Genomic DNA, 27,336 nt, shown 5'->3' with positions numbered 1-27,336 from the left:
TGAAGTTATATTCTAAATAGCCCCTGAAGAAGGCCTAAGAGCATACACAGGCTACAATGCACTGGGATTTTTAAATGAATAAAACTACCATTTTTGAACATTTTTGATCATGTAGTTTCTTTTGCATGGTCCAAAATATATGAAAATTACTACCAGCCTAAGAGGTGTCTGGAGCTCATACATGAGATTGTTTTCAACAAACTTTCATGGGTCCCCATGGGTCACGTACAGCCAATAGCCCACGTATTCTTCTAGAATATTGGTTATGGCTTTCAAATGGGGATGGTCATTAGTCTTGTGCACCAATTCGGTTTGGTCAGTTCCCTTCAGCCAATCCAGCATGTTCAGCTTGTTTGGTTGGTCGTAACATTAAAAGCTCAGCCACCATGTTTATTTTGCTCGAAACAGCCCACATGGCTGCCAAGTGTATGCTTCCTTAACTCCATTCCTCAAAATCAGGTTCCCTTGAAAGAAGGAAAGAAAAGAGTTCCAGGAAGGATGCTTCCTTAACCCCGTTCTTCAAATCCAGACTTACTTGAAAGGAAGATAGGAAAGGGTCCCAGGAATAGAAAAGGGAGCCTCATAAGTTCCCCATTCCCACCAATGGGCTGGATCTTCCTGGGACTTTTGGCTGCCTAGCCAAAAACAGATTTTTTTTCCATTAGCCGATATTCAGGAGGCTAAAAAAAAAAACCAGATCTAAGAACTCAACAAAATTCAGATACCAAAAACAGATTGTTCTCCAGCTGAATTGTACAAGCCTGATAGTCATTGTGTGGTCTTCTAGATGTTGCTGGATTGCAAGTCCCAACATTCTTCACCATAAGCTAGCCTGCATAGTCTAGGTTATGGTGCAACAATATCTAGGGCAATGGTTCTCAACCTGTGGGTCTCCAGGTGTTTTGACCTACAACTCCCAGAAATCCCAGCCAGTTTACCAGCTGTTAGGATTTCTGGGAGTTGAAGGCCAAAACATCCAGGGACCCACAGGTTGAGAATCACTGATCTAGGAGCTGCATGATTTTCACTGTTGCTTTAAAGTAATGTCTAATAAGGACCAATGACTTCTGCCCATGCCATCTATTAATGGAAGTAAGAGTGTCTCACAGCCAGTGTCAGGCAACTTTGTTACTCCCAATTTGGTCCACAGGGCTAAATGGGTAAGAATTCAGAAGTTGTTGTAGTTGTTCTATTTGTTGCTAAAATATTCCTACTTGTGGTGGTAAGACTGACAGGAGCATAACCTTGAACATTAGTGAACTTTTTTTTTGGTCTGGCACTTGACTCAACTGACAATCTGAGTGGTTTTTTTAACAAAACTACATATTCCTAGGACGTCATCGACAGGGCTTTCTTCCTGTCCTAGGATGCTGCTGAGAGGCAGCCAGAACGGAGTCCCCGAGAGCCCATCACATGACACAGGGCTACTTCCTGCAGGGCTTTGTCCTGGCTGCATCTCTGCTGCATCTTGGTAACATGTTGAGCGGCTGCCCTAAGAACATAGGTGACTACTCATGTTCTCACAAACTAAGTCAGGGACAGAGTGGGACGATTCTTCAGTATTTCAAATCAATTTCCTCCATACATCCCTGTAGTTGCCAGGAATTAAACCTGGGATTACTTTTGGATGCGGAGCATATTCTCTCTTCCATTGAGTGATGACTCCCCTTTATACACCATACAACATAGTCTTGACAAGCTTGTCCATGACTCAGTTGTAGACTGTATAATATAATTTTGATTATAAGGAACTTTTGTAGTCTTGCCCCCATCTCAAAGGGGCTGTTTTATATTAGAAAAATGGCATGGGAGTGGGAGACAATGAAATATGAATGCTGCTGCAATTGAATTTTGGAGACCTACAACCTTCCTTTTAGATTTTTTTAAAAAACCCAGGTGGTTCAGCTACAAATCTCCACAGTGTGTAGTTTGAGCCATAGTCACAAACATAATTTCAGTTTAATAAATCTCCCTCCCTCATAGCAGAATACTTAAAGCATGTTTAAAATTCTCAATTTTCTTCCCAGCTATATGTCTGTGTATTTGTGCCTGTACTTGTGTATCTCCTTGAGGCTCAAGGAGCAATGTGATTGCAGACAGTAGAGAAAATATGTACATGAAGCTGGAAGTTTGTGTGAAATGGAAGGCGGTATGAAAATACAAGCCACTCTGATCCTGTGGGACAGGGCAAAATATAAATTGAAATAAATAAATAACATGCATCCCTTCTAAGCATAGTTCACATCTGCTGTGGTTAAAATACTCCTACGGAATACTGATGGACTGAAACCGCAAGTCAGTCGCTGGTTGAAGAAGGACCCCTTGTGGTTATTTGGAAGGGAGCTGAACGAATGCATGCTAGGAAACAGGTTCTGTTCTATTCAGAACAATTTTTGAAGGTCAATTTTTCAGGAATATTTAACAGGAATATTTCACTGTCCATTACTAACTTGAAGGTTATGTTGGAGAGAACTAATAGCACAATGTACAGTGACTAAGGGATAATCCCCTAATTCTTATAGAATTACTGCCTTGAATTGTTTATGTGTAATAAAACTATAGATTGATAAAGTTTCACTGTATTGTGAAGGAGCCCCTGGTGGTGCAATAGGTTAAACTCTTGTGCCGATAGGACTGAAGACTGACAGGTTGAAGGTTCGAAATCGGGGAGAGTGCAGAGGAGCTCCCTCTGTCAGCTCCAGCTCCCCATGGAAGGACACGAGAGAAGCCTCCCACAAAGATGATAAAACATCAAGACATCTAGGCATCCCCTGGGCAACGTCCTTGCAAACGGCCAATTCTCTTACACCAGAAGCGACTTGCAATTTCTCAAGCTGATCCTGACATGAAAAAAAAACTGTATTGTAGTTGCTTCATGTTGCTCTCCTGTATGAGATGTTAAAGGAGGGGTTTGCTGTTTTATTCTGATCTATTTCATGAATATTTAATTAATTGTAATTTGGGTGCTCTCTCCTCAAGAGTGGTGTGGGAGTCAGAGACAGGGAAAGGCAGGAAGACTATTTGTATGTGGAGCAAGACATGCGCAAGCAAGCTCATGAAAGTTAAACTGTATTATCTGACCAGAGCTGATTAATATCCTATAACATGTTCCAGATATCGATAAAGCCATCCATATTGTCCAAAAGCTGAAGTCTTATTTGCTAACAACTGAAATATAGGAAGATACATTATCTTCTACAAGTGATAATAAATCAAAATATGGATCTAAATAATAAGACCTTGAAGTGCTCCCCTCCAGTCCCAGGCTTTATGTTATCTCATGCTAATACCTCCCAGAAGACTAGGAGTACATTTTGATGAGATTGCTGAGACGACAGTCTTTTATTTTTACAATAATGCCAAGCAACTTCCACTCTTGCAGCTGCTGAATAATCAAGTTTTTTTTCTGGTGCCTCCAAGATATCGTCTATCATATGGCATAGAAGGCAACCTTGGCACCAGCTTGGGTGGTATAGTGGATCTTCATACTGAACCTAGTGAGTTAAAAACCATCAGCAAACTATCACACTACAAGCATAGGGTTGCTATAAGTTTTTCAGGCTGTATGGTCATGTTCCAGAAGCATTCTCCCCCGACATTTCACCTGCATCTATGACAGGCATCCTCAGAGCTTGTGAGGTTGTGACCTCACAGCCTCTATGGATACCTGCCATAGATGCAGGTGAAACGTCAGGAGAGAATGCTTCTGGAACATGATCATACAGCCCAAAAAACTTACAGCATCCCAGTGATTCTGGCCATGAAAGCCTTTGACAATACACTACAAGCATAGTTTCTTGTGTGCAATTAATGAACTATCCATCAAGTTCAATGTAGCATCTTGATGCATGCCAGTCCATCTTGATGCATGTCAGTGCGGACTTGCTGGTTGGAATAAATGCATATATCCAACTCTTCTACTCTCTGCCCTAATGAAATTATACCAGTATGCTCAAAAAAACAGGGTTGAGCAGTGTTTGTTCCATGCTATTAGTGAGGCATGTATTTTCCCTGGTTCTTCAGTCTGTATTATATATTTATCTCTCTTTTTTCACAGCATCTTCCCTTCTATGATTAAAGCCAAGCTTTCCTTGCTGGTGTCTGCACTATCCCCCCTTTCCCTCTCTCCCCATCTTATTTTCCTCCACACAAACAGTTCATAAACACTACCTTGTAGTGTTTTTCCCCCTTCCTTCTGGATTTTGTATGTATACATAAACTATATATGCAGAGGTCTGCTAGGTGATTTTACATTTCAGACCTGTTCATTTCTTTATAACACTAGGAAAAAGAAAAGGACATAAAAAGGGAGAAAACACGCTTTATTTAGTATACTTCCTTTTCATTAAAACTTCATCAACTCCTGTCTTGCTTTTAACAGCCTGTATGAACCATGCCTTGCTCCTGGGACTGAATTGTTGGCATTTCTTAGGAACCATTAGATTTCCATCCGCCAGCTCTGTTTCTTGAAAATCAAGATGTTCTGCTTGGGAAATTTAAGGACCCCAACTGTTTGCAAGAGATTGCGAGAGATTGAGATAAGACTGGCTCCTATGCTTCCACATTGAATTCCATATTTTTGTACAGATCAGGCATTGTACTCTCACATATATTACTGACTTGGCATGTGCAAATTGCAATCACTTACACCAATTCTGATGGTTCTTGGAGAGCATATCCATAACAAGCTTACACATATTGTGATGCTGATAGTCTGAGATATGTGACTACACACTTAACTTTTATATCAGAGGAAATTTACAATGAACTATTCCTAGCACTTCATTAGAGACAGTTCATCCCTTTTCCTTTATCAATCTGAGCACAGAATAAGGCTGCTTAACAGAAGGTTGGGGAATATATGATCCTTGAGATGTTGGATTGCTATTCCTAATCAGCTTGACCATTTGTATGGGGAGATGGGAGTAGAAGGTCATCAATATCTACTGTGGCACAGTTTTCCTACCACCACCGTCATCATTTATCAAAAAGATGTTTCGCCATCACCCACCAGTCTGGATTATTGCAATACACTCTACATGGGGCTGCCTTTGAAGATGACTCGGAAACTGCAATTGGTACAAAGATCGGCAGCCAAGCTACTAACTGGAGCCAGCTATAGGGAGCACATGATGCCCCTACTAAAGCAGCTCCATTGGCTGCTGATAAGTTTCCAGTCTCAGTTCAAAGTGCAGGTTATCACCTATAAAGCCCTAAACAGCTCGGGTCCTGCCTATTTCATGACCGCATTCCCTCCTATGAACTGGCACAGGCTCTAAGATCTGCCATGGCAGCCCTCCTCACAGTCCCACCACCATCACAAGCATGATTGCTGGGAACAAGAGAGAGAGCCTTCTCGTTGGTGCCCCCTTGGCTTCCAAGGGAGATTACTTTACTTACTTACTTACTTTTACTTACTTAGGCAATCTCTCATTGGCCGAGTAGGATAATCTTCCAGGCTCAGTATTCTTGTGGATCCGTAGGTGACTGTGGAGCCATATTCTTGACCTGCACCTTCTCCCACAGTGAGGGCATTGGTTTCCAGATGGAAGGCGGTTTCGGTCAGGGTTGGCTTGACGCGCCTTCCTCTTGGCACGTTTCTCTCTTTCACCCTCCATTCATGCCTCTTCAAATTCTGCAGCACTGCTGGTCACAGCTGACCTCCAGCTGACATGCTCAAGGGCCAGGGCTTCCCAGTTCTCAGTTAATATGCCAGAGTTTTTAAGGTTGGCTTTGAGGCCATCTTTAAATCTCTTTTCCTGTCTACCAAAATTCCGTTTTCCGTTCTTGAGTTTGGAGTAGAGCAACTGCTTTGGGAGACAGTGGTCGGGCATCCAGACAACGTGGATGGTCCAGCAGAGTTGATGGCGGAGGACCATCGCTTCAATGCTGGTGCTGGTGGTCTTTGCTTCTTCCAGCACACTGACGTTTGTCCGCTTGTCTTCCCAAGAGATTTGCAGGATTTTCCAGAGGCAGCAGTGATGGAATCGTTCCAGGAGTTACATGTGACGTCTGTAGACAGTCCACGTTTCGCAGGCATATAGCAGGGTTGGGAGGACAATAGCTTTATAAACAAGCACCTTGGTATTCCTACGGATGTCCTGGTCCTCAAACACTCTGCTTCATTTGGAAAAATGCTGCACTCGCAGAGCTCAGGCAGTGTTGTATTTCAGTGTCAATGTTGACTTTTGTGGAGAGGTGGCTACTAAGGTAGCAGAAATGATCAACATTTTCTAATGTTACACCATTAAGCTGTATTTCTGGCATTGCAGAGGGATTGGCTGGTGACTGCTAGAAGAGTACTTTGGTTTTCTCAATGTTCAATGACAGGCCAAGCTTTTTGTTTTTATTTTCCTTGGAAGACGCCTGTGTGTGAGTTTTTTAATGTGTGGAGATCAGTGCACAACTGATCAATACACAGTTTTCACAGAGTGAGGTTCCACTGGTGACATAATTTAACAGGACGACCGTGGCTTCTCAATCTGTTGCAGCCTTCTTCCGCCTTCACAGCTGTTGTAACATGTACCATATTATCCTCCTCCTGCTCTGCCGTTGAGGTTTTTGGGTCTTCGGACTGCATGGGGGAGGTCTGGAACCTCCCCCGCGGCCACTCCTGGGAGTGCATGACTCCAGTCGTTGTGCCTGCAAGTTCATTGGAACACGCAAGCTCCCTCACCATGACAAGGTGACAGTCCATTGAGGGTGTACGCTTACATGCCACCAAAACAGAGGACATGCAAAACCATAACATAAGCAGAAAAGGACCTAGATATGCATAACATTTGCTCATTCTGTTGTACATATATTTGGAAATAATGTAAAACTCTTAATGCATCTCACCAGAATAGGGATGTCAATGGGGTTTTTTAACTACTAGAAATGTATATTGATAGTGTTAAATAAATAAATAAATAAATGCCAGAAATCTAATTTCCTGAAGCAATTGTATTACTATTGGCCATAATGACGAGGCTTTCATTTTTATGCTGTGCAGTCCATCAACAACTACTGGCAAGCAGGACTACAATTATTTCAGTCAGACATATCTAGACATTATGTCTAGGTATTAGATATAATAGAATCATGTATTTGATTGCCCCCATTTTTTCAGTAGCTGGTCCTCTCTTATTTTGCATTACAGAGAGACAATGCTCATAACGTATATTCGAGACTTTATATGAAATACAGTACTTCATCAAAGTGAGTTGTTACATTTATTCCCTCCATTTGAAGGCGGAGAATAAAGACTGAAGATGAAGAAGAATACAGTTCTCGGGAAAGACTGAACAACTTCTTGAAGAGGAGCATGGTTCCCATATCAACTGCATAAGATGTGTTCTTTTAAAAACTGGCAGTCTATTTCCCTGAGAGACACATAGCAGGAAGGCATATACTTCGTGCATTAGTACTTCAAGGTCTTATGGAGTTTTTTACTGAAAGCAGTACAGAACACAAAAGGAATATGATACTTAACACGTTTTCCTGTCTATCATTGCTTGACCGATAGCATCAGAATGCCAACACAACCACTTTAACACATCAGGCCACACAAGGTCATAATTGTGTCAAGGAGAGAGATGCACTTTAGATTACAGATCCAAAAGACCTCCGTTCTTATACCACTTAACTGAAGGACCAATTCAGTTGTGGTATCAACACTGCAAAAGAGATCTCATTGTTTGGTTAGGACAAATCAGTCACTAGTGCAAAGAACTAGGGTGCTTAGTCTATTCCAGTGGCCCCCAGATTTTGGTCCCAGGATGCTACTCAATTTCAAGAGGCCTCATCCAGCATGGCCAAAATTCTGGAAGAAGAAATCCAACAATGCCTGGAAACTAAAGCATGGGAATCATGTTTTAAGACAATCGTGGAGCAAACCAAAGGTCTATGTAGTGCTTAATCTTATTTCCCATTGGGAAACTGATGCTTGGATAAATAATATCCATCTCTTCCTGTTTCCAAATGGATTGTATTATGATTTTTTTTTTAAAAAAATCTAGATTAAAGCTAAATTTGTTGAAATCCTCAGCAGGAGTGAGGGAGAGAGGGTTAGTTCTGCTCCAGGATGGAGCAAACATCATGTCCCAGAGAAGGCTCTGAGTCAGGACTAAGCTGCTTCATTTGCTCCATGGGGTAAAACTGCAGTTCAAAGCACTAACTGGAGCATGAAGGAAAGAGAGATGAGAATAGAAGGGAGACTCCAACACCGCTATATGAATGATAGCGCCAGCCCTCCACACTTCGGGTTTAACTTTTGCAGATATGATTATTCATAGATTTGATTAATATGATACCTCTAGTGATCTCCTGCTCCTCCAGTGTGATTTAGAGATTTCTACAGTGATGTTTCCTTGGGTTTAAAAAAGTGTGGGCTTTATTCACTTTTTCCTCACTTTCGTGGGGTCCAGCACTCCTAACCCCAGAAAATGAGATGAATCTACTGTGTTTTCTTTTTATTCATTTTTTAAAACAGCCAAATAATCAAGAAAGACCATGGAGGAACAATTAGAAAATATAATACAACAAACATAAAATGTATTTCATGTTAAAAGCATTGCATAAATAAGTATAAAACTGATAAAAATAGAGGGAACAAAAGTGGGTAAACAATTTTTGATCAAAAATGGGCAACAGTGCATTGTCTGTAGCATTAAACAATTCTCCCTCTGTGCATGGGGCAGGGCATTTTAGGCAAGCATACAGGTGCAGAGTTGTTTGTTCTGCTCCACAGTTGCACAAGGTGGAAGATTCTTCTAGGTAGTGCCATTTTGCCAGGCTGTCTCTTGATCTGCTCACTCTACTTCTGAGTCAGTTCAGAAACTTCCAAGTTGCCCATTCTTGGTTTGCCCTTGGAGACAGAACCCCATGGGGGCCATCCAATTGGGATTTCCTGGTTTAGCTGCCCAGAGGGATACTCTTGCTGTTACTGGGGGAACATTAAGAGGAGTGGTGGTTCTCATGAAGCTTTTCCTTGATTTGAGTCTACTGGGAGGAGGCTGATAGTCATGCAGAGGATGGCTTTTACAGTGTTCAACCTTATTTCTCTCACAGTTAGGAACAACTTCCCATCACACATTGGGGGGGGGGGGGTCAATGCCAGCTAGCTTGTAGAGTTTATCAACAGGTGTAGATATAACACATCCTGTGATTATTCTGCATGCTTCATTCAGTGTTATGTTCAGCTGCTTCTCATGGACAGACTTGTGCCAAACAGGGCAGTCATACTCAGCAGTTGAGTAGGACAATGACAAACCTGGTGTTCTTATTAATTTTGGGTCTGCACCCCATGCGCTGCCAGTAAGTTTCCTCAGGATGTTATTGCATGCAGCTACTGTACTTTCATACAGTATTTCCTAAATATTAGTGTTCAGTCAAAGGTGACACTGTGATATTTAGGATGGAAATAAGTAGTAGCATAAACTGACAGAGCTGAGTTGTATATAACACTATGCGAATGATGGGATAAGGGTGGGAGTAGTACAGATCTGGGAATAGACTGAGAACTTTAAATATATGAATGTATGTGTATGTGTATGTGTATATAAATTTTAAAAACCATCCAAGACTCTCTGAAGAACCTAAAAGTATAAACAGAATTTTGCAAAACAACAATGCCAGAACAACATAAATGTGTCCATTACAATTCCAACTGAAGCATATATTGGTAAATCAATAGTTGAATAATGTTAGGAGCCCTTTGTCTGAAACACCCTTTAATTTGGATCCAACCCATTAACCTGTGTTTCGGAGTATCAAATTTACTTTTCCTTTAAGGAGTCCAAGTGAAGCTACTCTCCTGATGTTCCCTGCCATCATACAGTGTTGTTTGGAAGAAGTTCTCTTCGAGCTAAAACTTGAGAAACACAGGAAATGAAATTCTTATCTCAGTGTCTGGGGAAGTTAAGTAAGTGAAGCTGATGGCACTTGAAATGAGGAAAAACAGACCCTGGAGAAATGAATCATTGATACCAGTCCCTAAATATTAATAAGATACAAGAAGAGAGGGTACTTCATTCAACTTTGCACTTAGCCCAAATGTTCAAACTGGAGGAGAAACACTCTTGCCTGCTGGATGAACTATTCAAAACCAATCAAGAGACAGTTCTCTGCAATGAAGAAATTGGGATGTAGATTATTTATTCAAATCTGAAAAGGCAGAAGCAGTGCTCTAGGCTTAGCAAGGTTTCAGTATCAAAATTTCAGTTGAGAATGGACTCCCAGTCCCTCGGGGACAGCTGAAAGACCCCACATGAGGAATGGCCAAAAGAAATCCAAAATAACTGCAAAATAGCTTAAGCATCTTCGGCCTGCTTTTCACATTCATATCACTATCAGATGCAATTTGACACAAATTCAATTTCCATGGTGCATTTTATTTATCTGATTACTTTTGTTTGGTTGGTTGCATACTGCAAGTCGCTTTTGGTGTGAGAGAATCAGCTGTCTGCAGAGACATTGCCCAGGGGAAGCCCAGATGTGTTACTATCCTGTAAAGAGGCTCCTCTCATCTCCTGGAACCTCAATCAGTGGCTGATACCAAATGAGAAACTCCCTCCTGGGTACACAGAACACTGGGCGACTTGGAAGGTATTGAAAAAAAATGTGCTCTGGGGTCACGAGACGCAGAGCCAGCCTTAAGAAATGGGGCTATAAAGTGGAATCTGCGACATGTGAGTGCAGAGAAAAGCAAACCACTGACCACTTGCTACAATGCAGCCTGAACCCTGACACATGCACAATGGAGGACCTTCTTCCAAAGACACCAGAGGGACTCCTAGTGGCCAGCTTCTGGTCAAAGGAAATTTAGCATAATGCCAAGTTTTAAATGTTGTTTATGGTTTTTAAAAATACATTATAATTGTATTTGCTTCTGACACAATAGATAAATAACCCTACTTTTCTCCCAAAATAGCCCATGCAATGATACTGTTTTCCAGCCTACTTTTTTCTGATAAGGTGGACGTACTGTTGTCCTTTGACCATGTCAAAAGAGTGGTTTTTGTCATATCGTTCTTTTTTATTAGAGATCTTGAAAACAGCAGGGAGACAATAAGGAAGATTTAAAGTTTTAAAGGGATTGTGTCTATCTCTAAGATTATAATGGGAATTCATGAAACAAATAAAAGGATTTTGCACAAAATCATTACAACTCAAGAAGAGGAGAGAGAGAGATATAATGGCGAGATGTGTTATTTCATATTTGCATCGAATGTACACTTGAACAGAACTTTTATTTATATATATTGATTATATAAATGGAAAACAGATAACATCAAAAGTGTCATTATTGAGCTTTAATGACAAGGATGTCTTTTTCTACTGCTGCTTTTAATAGCAATCAGAAAGAAACTTTGGGCGAAAGTTCTCCTCCTCCTCCTGCATTTATCTATCAGAAAACATGGATTAAAAAAGACAGTGACGAAAAACTTCCAGATAGTTCCAGAATGCTCTTCTGTATCCGAGTAATGCATTTATTCATACAATTGTAAAATGGGCACGCTAATATTCCTTTGGGTCAATCCCATGATAGACAGATTGAGGCAATTTTAAATGGCAGATTTTGATGGTCATGAAAGAGCACCCAAGTTTTGGCTGCTTAATGTGTTGTTGTGCTTTTTGTTGATGGGAATGGGAGAATTACTTCTGGAATGTTCTTCCTTGAATGCCAAAATATCTTGGCTGGCTCTGATATCTTAGGATGAAGGCTGGCTCTGATATCTTAGGATGAAGGGCGAGAATGCCATTTCCTGTTCTGTGGTATATCAATGCTTTCATAATGATTGCTAGTGTGTATGTGCATACAATAAATGGGCAAATGGAACTTTTCCCCTTGAGGAGCTTCCCCCCACCCCAATTATATCAGTATGCATCAGCTGCAACAATCCAAATTTGGAAAACTTTTAATGAGAGAAACAAAGAAAGCAATTTTTTTCAGTCTGAGCTGCTTTCAGTGCCTCTGGAAATCCCCAAAGGACACGAAATGGTGAAGAGATAGGCTCTAGTTTTAATTATTGTATTAAAATTCTTCCAAGCTAGTACACACCACTAGAAAGGCAAGTTAATTAGAATGCCAGAACAGTTCCTCTCATACTCTGTGAAGGTTTCTGTTATATTTTCTTCATATTCCTACCCTAGCAACTTTTACACTCAGACGTCTGTCCTAAATGGGTTGTTGTAGGTCTTTCGGGCTGTATGACCATGTTCTAGAAGCGTTCTCTCCTGACGTTTCGCCTACATCTGTGGCAAGCATCCTCAGAGATTGTGAGGTTTGTTGGAAACTAGGAAAATAGGGGTTATATATCTCCTAAATGTATTTACAAAACTCTTTATACAAAGCTACTTTCCGCCCATAAATATGAATGGATTTTACTGTTTTTGAGGTGTAATGATGAGGATACGCAACTTGCAACACCATTGAAGGGGAAGGAAAACCTGCCTCATTCGGGTGGAAGGAAGTCACAACACTTCTTAAATGGAAGTGAATCACACTTCTGGAAGAAAGAAACAAATGTTGAGCATCATGTATCTGAAATTTCAAAATCCAAAATCATCCACATGGGTGGTCGAGATACCTTTGCTTTCTGATGGTTCAATGTACACCATTTGTGTTTCTTGCAAAAAAAAATGTTAAAAATATTGTATAAGATGAACTTCTGGCTACAAACTATATATCAAGCATAAATGAATTTCATGTTTAGACTTGGGTACATATATACACAAGTATTCCAAAACTGGGGGGGAGGGGGGGGTTGAAATCTCAGATACCTCTGGACCCATAAAGGATATTCAAACTGTACATGGGATCATACATTATACAAACAAATGCTCTCCTAAGCAGGTACAGGTTGGAATGCAAGTTTGGTAGCTGACATGAACTCAGCTCTTAAGATTGCTTCAAAATTAAGCTAAGAGTACTTTCAGGTATATATTTTATCAGTGCCACAGATTAAGAAACAATTCAGCCAAATCATTTTTCCATTCTTAACTAATGCCCTGTGGTTAGATAAAAAAAGATTGGTGGGAAAGTACCTGTCTAAACTTATCTCCCTCTATGAGCCAGTTTGAGCATTTAGATCTGCTAGGGAGGCCCTGCTCTCAATCCCACCCCCTTCACAAGCATGGCTGGTGAGGACAAGAGACAGAACCTTCTCAGTGATGGCCTCTTGACTATGGAACTCCCTCCCCAGTGACATCAGACTGGCCCCCTCCCTCTTGGTCTTCAGGAAAAAGTTAGAGACCTGGCTTTGGACACAGGCGTTTGGGGAGTAGGGTAATATGAAATCCGACTTGAATGTAGCAGCATGAACGATTATGAAATTAGGTTTTTAATCTGTTTTATTGTATTTATGTTTGAACTGTTTTATTGCTTGATTTGTTGTATTTCTTTAGTTGTCTGTGTAATGAGTCATTGAATTATGCCATAATTGTAAGCTGCTCTGTGTCCCCTTCAAGGTGAGAAGAGCAGGGTAGAATAATAATAAATAAATAAAGTACAGAGAATTACTATACTTTCCCCGAAAATTCCAAGAAAAGACAGAGTGATGCCACAACAAAAGCACAATCTGGAACTAGGTGCTTCACTCCCTGGTGAGTTGTGTCTTCAACTCAGCTCTAACTTATGGCAACCCTTTCCTAGGGCTTTGTTAGCAAGATTTCTACAGAGAAGCTTTTGTACTGCCTTCTTCTGAGAAAATGTGCCTTGTCTAAGGCCACTCAGGCCCCGTCTACAGTGTCCTTACATCCCAGGATCTGATCCTAGGTTATATGCCTTCAACTGGATTATATGAATCTCCATTACCATATAATCTGGGATAAACAGATAATCTGGGATCAGATCATGGGATATAAGGACAGAGTAGAAAGGGCCTCGGTGTATTTCCAGGACTAGGGATTTGAATCCTAGTCCTTCAGAGTCTTTCTCTTGCACTCAAACTGCTTCACTATGCCAGCAAAAGGATGGAGAAAGCCCTTCCATATCCCCAAATCCATTGTACATTTTTCTGCCAGTCTCTTGCCTGTAAAAAAAACATTGAAATTAATATTTATGTAAACTAACATGGCAAAGTACCACCCTTCTCCACTAGGCTTAGGCAAAAATAAACTGCTGTAGCCTCTCCTAGCTCGTGACTTCTTTCTTAATGAAATTTGTCACCTTGACCACACTATAATGTTGCTTGGCCCAGTTTTCATCTGTGAAATGTTGGTATATCACCATGATTCCACTTTAAATATCATGGCTGAATACTGGGCTTTATCATTTGGTGAGGCGCCTCAGCAATTTGGCTGAGAACAAGAAATGCCTCATGACACCAAAAATCCCAGGTTGTGTAAAATGGAATTATTATAGTCATTGTGATCTGTGTAGTGTGAAAAAGACCCAAAGAAAACATCTTCCCATGTTCATAGGGCAAAAGGTAGGTATGGTTAGGTTCGGTCGTAATCTTCGCAATTTGGAATAAATTCAGAAAGATTTCCTTTTTGAAGCGATTTCAAAGTTTTTAAGGAAACCGGAAGTCCCTTTGCCCTTCCAAAGCTTTTTCTGCCATTTCTCTTATGAATCAGTAAGGGAATTGGAAATGATTCAGCTTTTCCCTCGCTTCTGTTCTGTTCCCTGGCCTCAGTTCAAGCCAGAGAAGCGTTCTAAACCAGTGTGGATGGATTACCTTCCTTTCCTTTCCCTCTCGCGTCAGTTTAAACCAGTGCGGATGGATTCCCTTCCTTTCCTTTCCCTCCCTGTTCCTTGGATAGAGATTTTCCAATTGGTAAGAAGATTCTAAGTTGGAGAGTTGGCAAAGGTGAATCCTGATGTCACATGCAAACTCCAGAGCTGTTACTGCAGCCTCCAACACCTCCAAACCATGTATTTTCTGCCCAAATGCCACTCTTGGAGCCTTCCAGGACAGGCAATGGAAATAGACTTCTGCCCACATCTGGTTTTGGTTTTTATTTTTGCGCAGGATGGACAATCCAAGGAAGCTCCCATTTCTACTACAAGCCATCATGGGAACTTTGCCTTTCACAATTGAAAAGACTATTAATTTTAATGAAAGGATGCCCACTCGGTCCAATCACCTCCAATTACATGTGTCTTTTTTCTCTTTTCTGTTTATGCTCAACTGCTTTCAAACATTTTGTACTGCCTCAAAACTGATAAACACACACAGCCATTTCTGAACTATTCCATGCTCCTTTTTCGTTTGTTTTCACACCTAACGCACATTATATCGGGCATGTCCCTTAAAAAATGTTATTTCCCTGCCTATCGAAGCTTTCAAATTTTACAGTTACAACATACTCACACTGAGAAAATTTGGCTGCGATTCCACAGCCTCCAACTAATAGTAGGAATTTATCTGTGTCTCTGCCCCCAAATTGTAGACTTTGAAGAACTGAACACAGCAGTAAAGTAAAGTGATTTTATTGGCACTTGGAGTTCCTGTGTTTGGGCAATGTAAAAACAGGAGGAGAATTGATCCAAAGTGTATAAAAGATCCATTTGAACATTTAATGTCCTTTACACACAGCACTGTTTTCTAACATCAGTTTTGTTAATGCATCTATCCAGAAGTCCATACTCTCAACGGTTTCAAGAGCTGGGAGAGACGCAGGCAGAGATGATACTGGAGGAGGCCCTGTTGTGTTATACTGCAAGCTTTCACAAGATGGTGTCCAAAACAGTTTCACAAAAAGCAATTTACATTGTGTTCTCAAAAGTCAGGAGTGGAGGGGCAACCACTTTTCAAGATTTAAGGGTCATTGACAGACATCTGACAGACATTGTGAACTGCATCTATGAAAAATTATTTTGTTCAAGGTGAATCGGGATCATGGAAGCTTATCTGAATGCTCTTAGCAGAGGCTACCAGCTTGTATACCGGGGAGTAAGACCTACTGAATCCAAATGGTCCTATTCGTGGTAAAAAAAAACAAAAAAAACACCAATGTACATGAAAGTATGACCCACTGAACTAAACATGACTTGCTTCAGAGTAGACATGCACCATATTGCACTAGGTGGTGTCTGATTTATGGCAGCAAAGCATCACTTGATGTTGGAAGTCACCAAGTAACAAACAAGTGTAGGCAAATCCATGAAGTAGTTACGGTTATTAAATGGCAGGTGGAGAAAAGCTAGGCTTAAAAACCTTTTGATATACAGCCATGCTAAGATTACCAGTCTCAAGGACCCACAAGAGGTATATTTTATTACTACTCTGCTACAGCATAAATAGCATATGCTCTCTATGGTGGTAGAATACAAAGGTAAAGAAAGATGTTTGTAGTATAAGCTTTTATAGACTAGGGCTGTGTCTTCATGGGTCAAATAAAAGAGATTCACCTTGTAACTGCTGCAAGGAGTCCACGCTGCTTACAGCTGGTTTCACAGCAGAAATGTTTCCATCTATTAATCCGGTGCAAGAAAATCTGCAATTTACTTTGAAACTTCCTGAAAGCTTCAGAGTGATCCCGGTGTTTCTTAGGTGTTAACCTCTGACCAGATTCAGTGTCTCCAGGTCAAACAACTACAGGGTGAGGCAGCATAACTTCCTTTTTTAAAAATGTGTGTCATTCAGTCGGTTGAAGACTTAGCGGAGCGCTAGTGGTCTCGTTCAAGAGGCGGGAGTATAAAGTTTTGTCCTGACACAGTTCAGTTGCCATCATGCGTTGGAACAGTGAGGAGTGTGCTTTTGCCGTTGAGGCCTACTTTTCGAGCAGATTTGGAGTGGCTGGCCCACTCTCCAGATTTGACCCCTTGTGATTTTTTTCTATGGGTTTTTTTGAAATCCCGTGTTTATGTGAACCATCCAAGATTTGAAGACCAACATCCAGGAAGAAATTGCCAATATAACACCTGGTGTGCTGGCAAGAGTCATGACAAACACCAGAAATCGGTTTACTCAGTGTATGGAGAATGGAGAAAAGGGGACGTCGCCTACCTAATTTGATCTTCAAAACTATGTAAAACTAAACTTTAGGTATGCACCTACATTATAAAAAAAATTCTGATTCATACAATGGATTTTATTAAGTTTTGAAAAAAGGAAGTTATGCTGCCTCACCCTGTAGAAGCAGTTACTTGGCAATGCCTTGCTGGCAACATTGCTTCTGCTGATCTCACGGCTGGGTGCTTCATCAGAAACAAAATCTGGGTTGCTGTGAGTTTTCTGGGCTGTATGGCCATGTTCCAGAAGCATTCTCTCCTGATGTTTTGCCCACATCTAGGGCAGGAATCTCCAGACGTTGTGAAGTCTGTTGGAAACTAGGCGTGAAGTCTGTTGGAAACTAGGTAGCTCACTTGCCTAGTTTCCAACAGACCTCACAACTTCTGAGGAAGCCTGTCATAAATGTGGGCTAAACATCAGGAGATAATGCTCCTGGAACATGGCCATACAGCCCAGAAAACTCACAGCAACCCAGTGATTCTGGCCATGAAAGCCTTCGACAACACACAGAAACAAAACTGTCAGCAAAATGGCTTTTGGATGGCAAAATAGCAGCAGGAGTCCCAATGCCTTCTTGGCCTAGCCAACCAAGTGGACACCAATGAGTCCTGCGCTGTTCCTATGCTGCATTTGGAGCTGCTCGGGAGCACAGTACACTAGATTATTTTGGTAGATTGAGCCTACAAGAGCTTATGCTACCCATTTCATTCTCTCTGAGCGTCTCAAAATTGCTGCAAGAACCCTTTACATAATAACATTTTTCGTTACCACTTGGCTGGATTGTCAGAGGCGAACAACTTATATCATGGTAGGTTCTCTCTATCTCTCAAGCAATTTGGTTAAGCTTGGAATTAGCATAATAAACAATGCAGTCATTTAAACCCTTTGGGTTTACAGCATGATCATGCATTCATCCCACTTGTCCTGTCCTCTCTCTAAAAGTAAAAGATTTCATAGCTCTGGATTTATTTTTTTCATTATCACAAAGGGGGAAAACTAATATTTGGGAAGGAAGTGCTTCTAAACAAATCCCATCTGACTCCCATTTTTCTGTTAGTCCTGATCATTATAGGAAAGGATTTTTTGCACACACCTCTCCCCCCCCCCCCCCCCAACTTTCTACCAGTATCATCAGGCATATTGGCACCAAGTATAATGTTGTGAAGCTCAACCTGTCCCGTTTTTGCAATTTTAAAATGAATTGGATTATTTTGTTGTTGTTTTTTAAAAAGTACATTAATGCATTTTGGAGATTGGCTCTGTTTCCCTAAGGAGCCACTGGAGAGCTTCGTGTCGTCCTTGTCGTTCAAGTTCGGCCCCAACCACCTCTCTGCATTTTCTATGGTAGTCATTCACCCAGTCACACTAAAAAGTGAGAAAAGATAAAAGAATTATCAGCCAACAAGAAAGGGGAATTGCACCTTAATTTCTGACCAACATTACTGTCACTTGGAAGGGAAAGGAGTGTGAAAGACACCTTCAGATCATCTTCTAAAAAGCTCAAACAGCTAAAGTTGAAGGCAAAGACTCATAGTCCTTGTCTATCAAGACTGGCAATCACTTGATCACTGTCCTTACTCTTCCTTCTTTTACAATACTTAGGAAATATTTTATGTCATGTTTCCAAATTTGTGTACTGCTGTTGCTTTCACTTCAACAGTTGATGCTGGCATTTCTAAAAATCAGTATCAGTTACTAGAAAAATAAGAATGTCAGCACTCATTTAATGCTAAGGAGTTTCCGTGAGAGTATGTGCTTCTCAGCAGAAAACCATCCTGCTCTTCCACTTGCAACTAACTGCAAATGACTGGAGCTATCTATAAGACTTGGCACTTGGCTTATAGCCTTTGGGCATTTATGTAACTCAGAGGAAAGCCTTTGAGAAATGTTGGGTTCTGCTAGTTGACTTGCTGTATTACATATAGGTATGTTTCTTTTTCACTGTTGACATGATGTCAGATGGAAAGAACTTGGCTCTCCAAATATTGTTAAGTTGCAGGTACCAATACTCTGGCTAAGTTGGCTAAGACTGTCAACAGCATCTAGATGAGTGCACATTTCCTAATCTATATAAATAAAAATGTAATATTTGTTTGTGGGATTAACATAACTCAAAAACCACTGCACAAATTGACACCAAATTTGGACACAATACATGTGTCAGGCCAATGAGTGACCATCACTCATAAAAACCCTGAAAAACACAGCAGAAGAGACTTAAAAAGCCAAAAAACAAAAAAATACATTACAATGCATGCGCAAAACCACACATATATACGCAAACACACATATATAGCCATATACACACACATATATACACATAAAGCACATATACACAGATTGGGCCACAGCAACACGTGGCAGGGGATAGCTAGTTATACAATAAAATTTAAAATATGATTGGCTGACAATATTTCTTTCAAATATCCATTTCTATTTTTCTTAGTTCTGAATGTCAGATCTATCCACGTCATGTCTGTTGTGAGTGAAAGCAGTTTGTAACAAAACGTTGTAGTGTGGAATGTTCCTATTCAAGTTAAGGCCAAACAGTCATCCTCCCAAAACCCCTTATGCTTCATTTTGTGAAGTGGCTATACTTCCACAAACATGGTGGTCTTCCAAATCTGCTAATACCTCTCTCTTGTATATCAATTGTTTGTTGTAGTTCTATGCCTTCAAGCCATTTCCAACTTATGGCAACTTTAAGCTATCACAGGATTTTCTTTGGCTCCATCTGAGGCTGAGAGAAGATCATTTGCCCAAGGTCATCCAGTGAACATGCCCACTGTGCTAGGCTTCTGGTTGTTGGTTGTTGATGGTTTATGTTTTTGTGATGTTTTGTATGGTTTTTGTCTTAATTTTTGTAATGCAATGTATTTTACTGTGCTATATTTTATATTTTGTTGACTGGGCTTGGTCCCCATGTAAGACGCCCCAAGTCCCTTTTCAGGGAGATGGTGGTGGGTAAAATAATAAAGTTGTTGTTGTTGTTGTTGTTGTTGTTGTTGTTGGGTTTTCATGATTGAGATGCAATAATGAAAACACTACACCACACTGGCTCTCTCACTTGAGCATAACTGCTGTCATTTTGACTACATAAGAATCTACAGTTGGAGAACTGAGTTCAGTACGGCTAGCCACAAAGATATTTTGGTATGGTATGTAATATTGTGTAATCAAAAAAAGAAAGCAACTAAAGCAGTGTCATTCTGAATGAGTTGCATTTTATACCCTAGATAAGATGATTGGAAAATATCAATCACTATCATCTGCAAGATATTGAAGTCATTTTGGAACTGTTTGTAAACCTGGAAGTCCTCCTGTCAATCCAAGCTGCAATTTTCTCCCAAGCAGCCATTAAATAACCTCCCACTATCTTCCAGTTAAGTTTGATAAGAAATACGACTATGACAGATTTGCTTCTAAATAAGTGCTATTGTGTATATTGCCATTTTAATATGTCCTATCTGGGAATGAGGGGAGCCAACTTGACAGCAAAAACCTGAATATTTATTTTTGAAAAGGGCAATTTATTCTTTTCTTACCTCTTTTTGGGTCAGCAAGTGAACATTTATCATTTTGGTCTGGATTGGAACCAGGGTCAGAGGTTCAAAAGTCAAACTCCCTCTATTACTGAAGTTATACTGTTAAGGGAAAAGAATAATGGTTATTGGAGAAAGCTGCTAGCTGAATTATAGTGCTGTTGCTTTTTCCTCCTGTAGACTTCACAAAGAGAATATATATATAGTTAAGGGGAGTTTGGTTATTATACCAATCCGGGCATGTCATCTGTCTCTCTGAAAAGTTCCTCCTGGAACACAGAAAAGAATAGCTCTGCAAACCCATTTTCACTGAGGAAACAAGACACAACTAGATAGATAAGTCTATCAGGGTGCAGCACATTTAGTAATGTTGGGTGGATCTAAATCCGACTGCTATCCCCACTAAAAAATATTCTGGATGATAATTAAATCCTTAAACAAGGGTTTGTTCTTCAATACACTTCAGACAGACAAGGGCACAGAATGGGGCATCCAAAATATCCTAATACCAGCAAATCAACATTCATGTAAACCCATTGTTTTAATGTAGTGGTTCCCAACTTGTGTTCCATGGACCACCAGTGGTCCACAAGAACTAAAATACGGTCTGCAGCCTCACCGTTACTACACAGTTGCAACAAGAGCAACTGGTCTCACAAAACCTTTTATAGTCCCTAGGCTTATTAAATATGGTTTTCTGTGGGCGAGCAGATAGCGACTACTGGATGGCATATGTTCTGTATCAGAAACTAGAGCTGATGTAGTCTATAGAATCATAGAGTTGGAAGAGACCTCATGGGCCATCCAGTCCAACCCCCTGCCAAGAAGCAGGACAATCGCGTTCAAAGCACCCCCAACAGATGGCTATCCAGCCTCTGTTTAAAAGCCTCCAAAGAAGCCTCCATGATACTTCAGGGTAGAGAGTTCCACGCTGAACAGCTCTCACAGTCAGGAAGTTCTTCCTAATGTTCAGGTGGAATCTCCTTTCCTGTAGTTTGAAGCCATTGCTCTGCATCCTAGTCTCCAGGGAAGCAGAAAACAAGCTTGCTCCCTCCTCCCTATGCTCCCTCCTCCCCTCGTATATCCAATGCAGTTTTCTGAATCAGCACCCCAAATAACCAAACCGTATCTAAAGTTGACCAAAAACAGATTCGTAATCATTTTGGTACTAATGTTGGAGAGTGATCCCTGCTCAAAATGGTCCTTGTTCAAGTGGTCCCTGGTCAAAAAAAGGTCGGGAATCACTACTTTAGCGGGTCTTGTATATATAGCTGAGGTAAGAAACAGATTTTAAGGTCCATGCTACAGGTTCATAAGCTCCCTTTCCATTTATGTATATATTTTACTTTTGCCAACAAGACAGTACGAAGGTTCAAAGACTCTTTCCAAAGTTAGACTTAGATCTTTCAGTAAATAGCAACAACCATATATACTAAGAGAGTAGAGGAATGGCTCGAAAGGAAACATGCCTACATGCTAAGCCGATGAAACAAGTAAAAGGTTTCATTCTAGCAAGAAAGCCGTAATGGCTTCATTCAATGTGGTAATAAAAGAAGAAGAATTAATAGACCTGGCAAAGCAGGAAGTCTCATTTCATCTCTATCCTATAGCTAAAAAACCCCTCTTGAGAGCAGATAATCCCATTCTGACACAGTGACTGCTATATTCCAGGCAAGGGTGAAAAGAAGGCTAAGAGATTTTTGTGTTCTATGATGGCAACAATATCTCACAGCAGCTGCACAAGTTAATTATTTTGTGCCATGGGGAAGCACCATTTCAGTGTAAGTGCAACATTCACAGGCTCGGTCCACAGAATCTATGGCCAAATGAGAGCTCTCCAACAGAAAACATCCAATCCTATCCTAAAATAAGGTGTGTGAACTCTGTTCTCTGTCATGTTCTGTTCTGACTGTTCTTTAGTTGGTGCTGGTGTTCCTTTTTACATTTTAAAAACTTCAAAAACATCCCAAAGCGGCACAGCTCTTTTTAAGCATACTAAAGAATCACTCACCTTCGTTTTGACTGGAATGACTATGACCACATTTTCTATTCGGACCCCAAAAGAACCATCTTCATAATAGCCAGGTTCTGTGGAGACAAATTTATCAGAAAACAGATCCCACCACATACAAATTTCCTAACAACTACAAAAACAGTAAGTTTAGATTTACTGTTTAAGAGCCTGAAGACTTTAAAGGACAATGGGATAAGGAAACATCAACCCAAATACATACCACTTTTCACAGAAAATAGCAGCAAAGACTGCTATTGCAGCCTGACCACAGAAATCATTTTGGAGAAGTAGAAAGAACTCCAAGTAAGAGTTCAGAAATCTTATTTCTTGGGGTTACAAGTCCCAAAATCTTGCCAGGAACATAGTTTACAAATTCTCCACCACAAATTGCCTAAGTAACCTCCGCCCACATCTCTCGGTCACAACATAATGCTAGTATGGCACTACCTTATAGTGTTGTCTCTTGCTCTCTGAACACTTGTAAGCATGATATACACACTACATAATTGTATAATCATATTATTATATTATATTATTATAAATATGCATAACAGGAGCCATGATGGCACAATGGGTTAAACCCTTGTGCCAGCTAAACTTCTGACCTGAAGGACAGCGGTTCGAATCTGTGAGACGGGGCGAGTTCCCGTCTGTCAGGTCCACCTTGCAGGGACATGAGAGAAGCCTCCCACAATTCTCTCACATTCTCTGACACCAGAAGCTATTATGTTTCATGATTTTTTTTCATGTTAGGAGCAACTTGAGAAACTGCATGTTGCTTTTGGTGTGAGAAAATTGGCTGTCTACAAGGACGTTGCCCAGAGAATGCCCTGATGTTTTACCATCCTGTGGGAGGCTTCTCTCATGTCCCTGCATGAGAAGCTGGAGCTGACAGACAGGAGTTCACCCCATTCCCTGGATTTGAACCGTCGATCGGCAGTCCGGGGTTTTAGCACAACTGGTAAATCACCAATGATAAGATCTACCAACCGAAAGGTTGCCAGTTCAAAGCCCTGGGTCAACATGAGCTGCCGATTGTCAGCCCAGCTTACTGTTGACCTAAGCAGTTCGAAAACAACTTCAGCTGTAATTAGAGAAATTAAATACCACTGAAACAAGCAGGGGAATTATTTTATGACACCATAAAGAAAAACTTTTAAAATGCCAGTGACCAAAAGGAAGAAGGAAGTCTTGAGGGCTCTTCGTCATAGAGGATGGAGTGACAGCACCCCTCTGTGGCTGGATTCAAGCACAACCTTCCAAGTTGCCAAAAAGCTGGACTTTGGACAACATACCTCCTGCCTGTTCTGTCTGTCTCTGTATTGTCTATTCAAAACAGTTTTGAATGTTCGCTGTGTATGTGTACTGTGATCCACCCTGAAACCCCTTGTGGAGGTAGGGTGGAATATAAATAAAGTGTTACTGGTATATTATTTATTTTTATTTACAGCATTTATATTCCACCCTTCTCACCCCGCAGGGGACTCAGGGCGGATTAGAATGTACACATATATGGCAAACATTCAATGCCAAGACACACAACATAGACAAGACAGTCAGAGGCTATTTAACTTTTTCTGGCCGCCAGGGAAGCTGTCGCTTTCATCGTCTATCTGCGACACTGATGAAGTACTTCCGAATTCCCCGCATGCTTTTGCTGGAGTGCATTAGTGGAGTCTTTTTATGGCCTCGTAAATTTTGTTAAATTAGCCTCCCCACACATAGGTGGTACCTAAATTTCCTACTTGACAGATGCAACTGTCTTTCGGGTTGCAAAGGTCAACAACAAGCTACACAATTGGTCGGACACTCACTCCGATCCGGGCTGGCTTTGAACTCATGACCTTTTGGTCAGAAGTGATCTTAATGCAGCTGACACTCAGCCAGCTGCACCACAATTATTATTATTATTACTATTATTATTATTATTATTATTCTGCCACCATAAGGGTTTAATCCATTGCGCCACCGGGGTTCCTTCATGTTTAATGACAATGGAGGTATTATTGAGATTCCTGGTCTTGCCTATAAAACACAGGGAACCAAAAGAATCTCAAATGCCTATATCAAGCAATGTTCCTGAACTTAAAAGAGGCAAAAGAGCATGGTAGTTTTCAAACTAGGTCACAAAACAGCCAACAGTGATGAAAATATTACCATCAGAAACAATCATGCCGGCTTCCAAAGGTTCATCTGCGAATGTTTTGTAACTAATGCCACATGGGCCTTCATGGACATTTAAGAAAGCGCCAACTCCATGTCCTGTGCCATGCAGGTAGTCTAAACCTTGATCCCAGAGAGCAGACCGGGCAAAAGAGTCCAGGAGATGACCTACAAGTCGCAGTAGGAAAATGTCAATGCACAATGCACTAATAATACAAACAGAGACCAAACATGACACACCGGTGCTTTTTCTACACCACAGGCAGGAAAGAGGAACAATAAGGAACAGACTGTTTACTTTGCTTAAGGTTCAGAAATGGTAGGTTTGAAAGGGCAATCACCTCTCTCTTCTAAAAAGCTCTGCTCATTAGACTCAAATAGTCCCCAGATACAAACACCGCTCTCCTCTGAAAACCTGCATTCCCCAGACTACCATAGACTACAAATAAAACCATAGCCTGCAAATATAATAATTTTGTAATGAGGAGGAAGGCAAAAGCAACTAACCTTTGGTTCCATTGGGAAATATGGCAGCACTGACAGCTATATGGCCCTTTAAGACATACGTAAAACACTCCTGCAAAGAATGGAGCAGAATGAATAAAAAGTGCAAACATGGGAAAGGTCCAGTCCACAGATTACCTACATCCCAGAATAAATTAACATATAGCTTTTGAGCCAGGGTTTGAAATTGTGGCTTATTTTGATGGTAAGAGATGGTGATTGGTGTGTCAAATCAAAGCCCAGAGGTGAAGGGTTGATAATAATGAGCCATTTTTGGCAGCATCAAGGCTTTTGCATTCAGTCTCCATATGGACTGTACCACAGATGCCTCCACTGGCCTCAGGAAACATTTGCATTCTGAGCTTTTTCTGTCTCACTGGAAAAAATGGTGCAGCTGTATCATCAAAGAAATATGAGCACAGTTTTGACAGACCACGGTCCAAAGCAGTACAATCCCACCTGCTCAAAACTAACTGCTAAAACAGGTGGTTAGTTATTGCCAAATAGAAAAGGAAACCTGTCAATCTGGACTGAGTTTGGTTTCAAAATACAGTCCTTTTTTCAGAGCCAAATATATATATCAAAGGAATCAAAATGTATGAGGTTGGGGTTGCTTCTTTAATGTTCAGTTCAATTTTAAGACCTACAATTTTTTAAATAATAGACCAGATAAATTTTCAAAAGACTGCTATAAAATTTAAAAACTACTGCACACTGTACCAAAGTGATAATTCACAAGCATGGTTTTCTATTCTGTCACCCTCTGTGATCAGGGGGCATTTAAAGTCTGTTGCTTCCGCCTCTTTTAAGCCTTACATAACTTCTGCAAAAAAGAAAATCTAAAATCATTTATTCAGAAAAAAATCCCCTCATGCCCTTTGGGGCTGTGAGGGAATCATAGGAACACAGAGTTGGAGAAAGCACAAAGACCATCCAATCCGACCCCCTGCCATGTGGAATATACAATCAAAGCACTCCCTGAAGCTTTTGGATAGATTTCCCCATAAATTTTCATAAGCTAACAATGTGCCAAAGGATCAGTTAGTCCCCTCCTTGCTCACTTTTTGCCAACAGGCAAAGTTTGGCTTATCTGAATAGATCTGCATCTTTTATTGGTTGGGGGGTATAAATATGTACTGCTTTTTTATATGTGATATGCTTTTAATGTCAATTTATTGTTTTTCATTAATGTTTTGATTAAATGGATTGTTTGACTTTGTGTGTGTGTCGCATAGCATTTTAGCTATTGCGTTTTCACTTACATGGTAAGCCATGTTGACTCCTGCAGTATGAGTAAATTAGAATATAAGTCAAATTTAAAAATTAAACCACTGCTCTTCAGGCTATTTGTTGCGAGGGTCCAGTAACAATTTTCTTCTTCTACAATACTATACTTGCGCCCACTGGCCACAACTATTTCTTTCTCTAGAACTCCTTGTGGATAGGCAACCAATGATTTATTGACCAGCGCCAGTCCAAGGACCAACATTTTGAGTAGCATTGCTTTTGTTGGAGACAGCAACCTTCTCAAGCCTTCTTTATTTTAATGTTATGTATGTTTATAATGTCTAATTTTATTTACTGAAGTATATGTCTTCTTTGGTTTGCAGTTTCCTTAGCTCTATATACTTGAAGCAGTGGGAGGGGCTGCACATCACATGACTGTTTAGAATGTATTTTTCAACAGGGATGATAATTAAGGCTTGAATCAGAATACAGACGTCAGTGTTAGAAGTTAGAGGACAGTTAAGGCTTGTGTCAGCTTGAGTACAGAAGTCTGCTTTTCAGTCAAATGTCAGTGTTAGGGAGTTGATGCTTGAGTTCCTTTGAAAGTATGTATGTATTTATTTATTTATTTATTTCGAGCATTTCTACCCCGCCCTTCTCAACCCTCGAAGGGGGACTCAGGGCGGCTTACAAAAAGGCACAATTCGATGCCAGCAATGCACATAGTAAGATAAAATACATAGCAGCAACACTTATAAATAGTTAAAACAATCCAAGTAGACCGCTATGAAAGAGAACTGTACAGAACAATATAGTTTTTGAAAAGACTGTTAAAGACAATAAGTCAAAGATACAAACTGAAACATTTTAAAGTTTAACCCAACAAGAAATGTGCCTGTGTATTTCAATACATGAAGTTATGAGTAAACAACCATGTTACTCA

At 40.5% G+C, this 27,336-nt stretch overlaps 1 protein-coding gene across 2 annotated transcripts in view; it reads right to left on the bottom strand.

The window, feature by feature from the left end:
- Positions 1-15,402: 15,402 nt before the first annotated feature.
- Positions 15,403-27,336, bottom strand: part of XPNPEP1 (X-prolyl aminopeptidase 1) — a 56,671-nt gene continuing 44,737 nt past the window's right edge. For both annotated transcript variants that reach the window (XM_067465846.1, XM_060768379.2), the window contains 5 exons: positions 25,170-25,239; positions 24,657-24,830; positions 22,497-22,573; positions 20,489-20,587; positions 15,403-18,308 (listed from right to left, as the gene is read on the bottom strand). In XM_067465846.1, coding sequence (XP_067321947.1) covers positions 18,180-18,308; positions 20,489-20,587; positions 22,497-22,573; positions 24,657-24,830; positions 25,170-25,239 — 549 coding nt within the window. In that variant the 3' untranslated portion in view covers positions 15,403-18,179. The remainder of the gene's footprint in view (positions 18,309-20,488; positions 20,588-22,496; positions 22,574-24,656; positions 24,831-25,169; positions 25,240-27,336) is intronic.

This window comes from Anolis sagrei, chromosome 3, assembly GCF_037176765.1.
Source record: "Anolis sagrei isolate rAnoSag1 chromosome 3, rAnoSag1.mat, whole genome shotgun sequence".
Classification (NCBI taxonomy): Eukaryota; Metazoa; Chordata; class Lepidosauria; order Squamata; family Dactyloidae; genus Anolis; species Anolis sagrei.
Note: the sequence above shows the minus strand (reverse complement) of the source record. Positions and strands in the feature narration are given on the sequence as shown.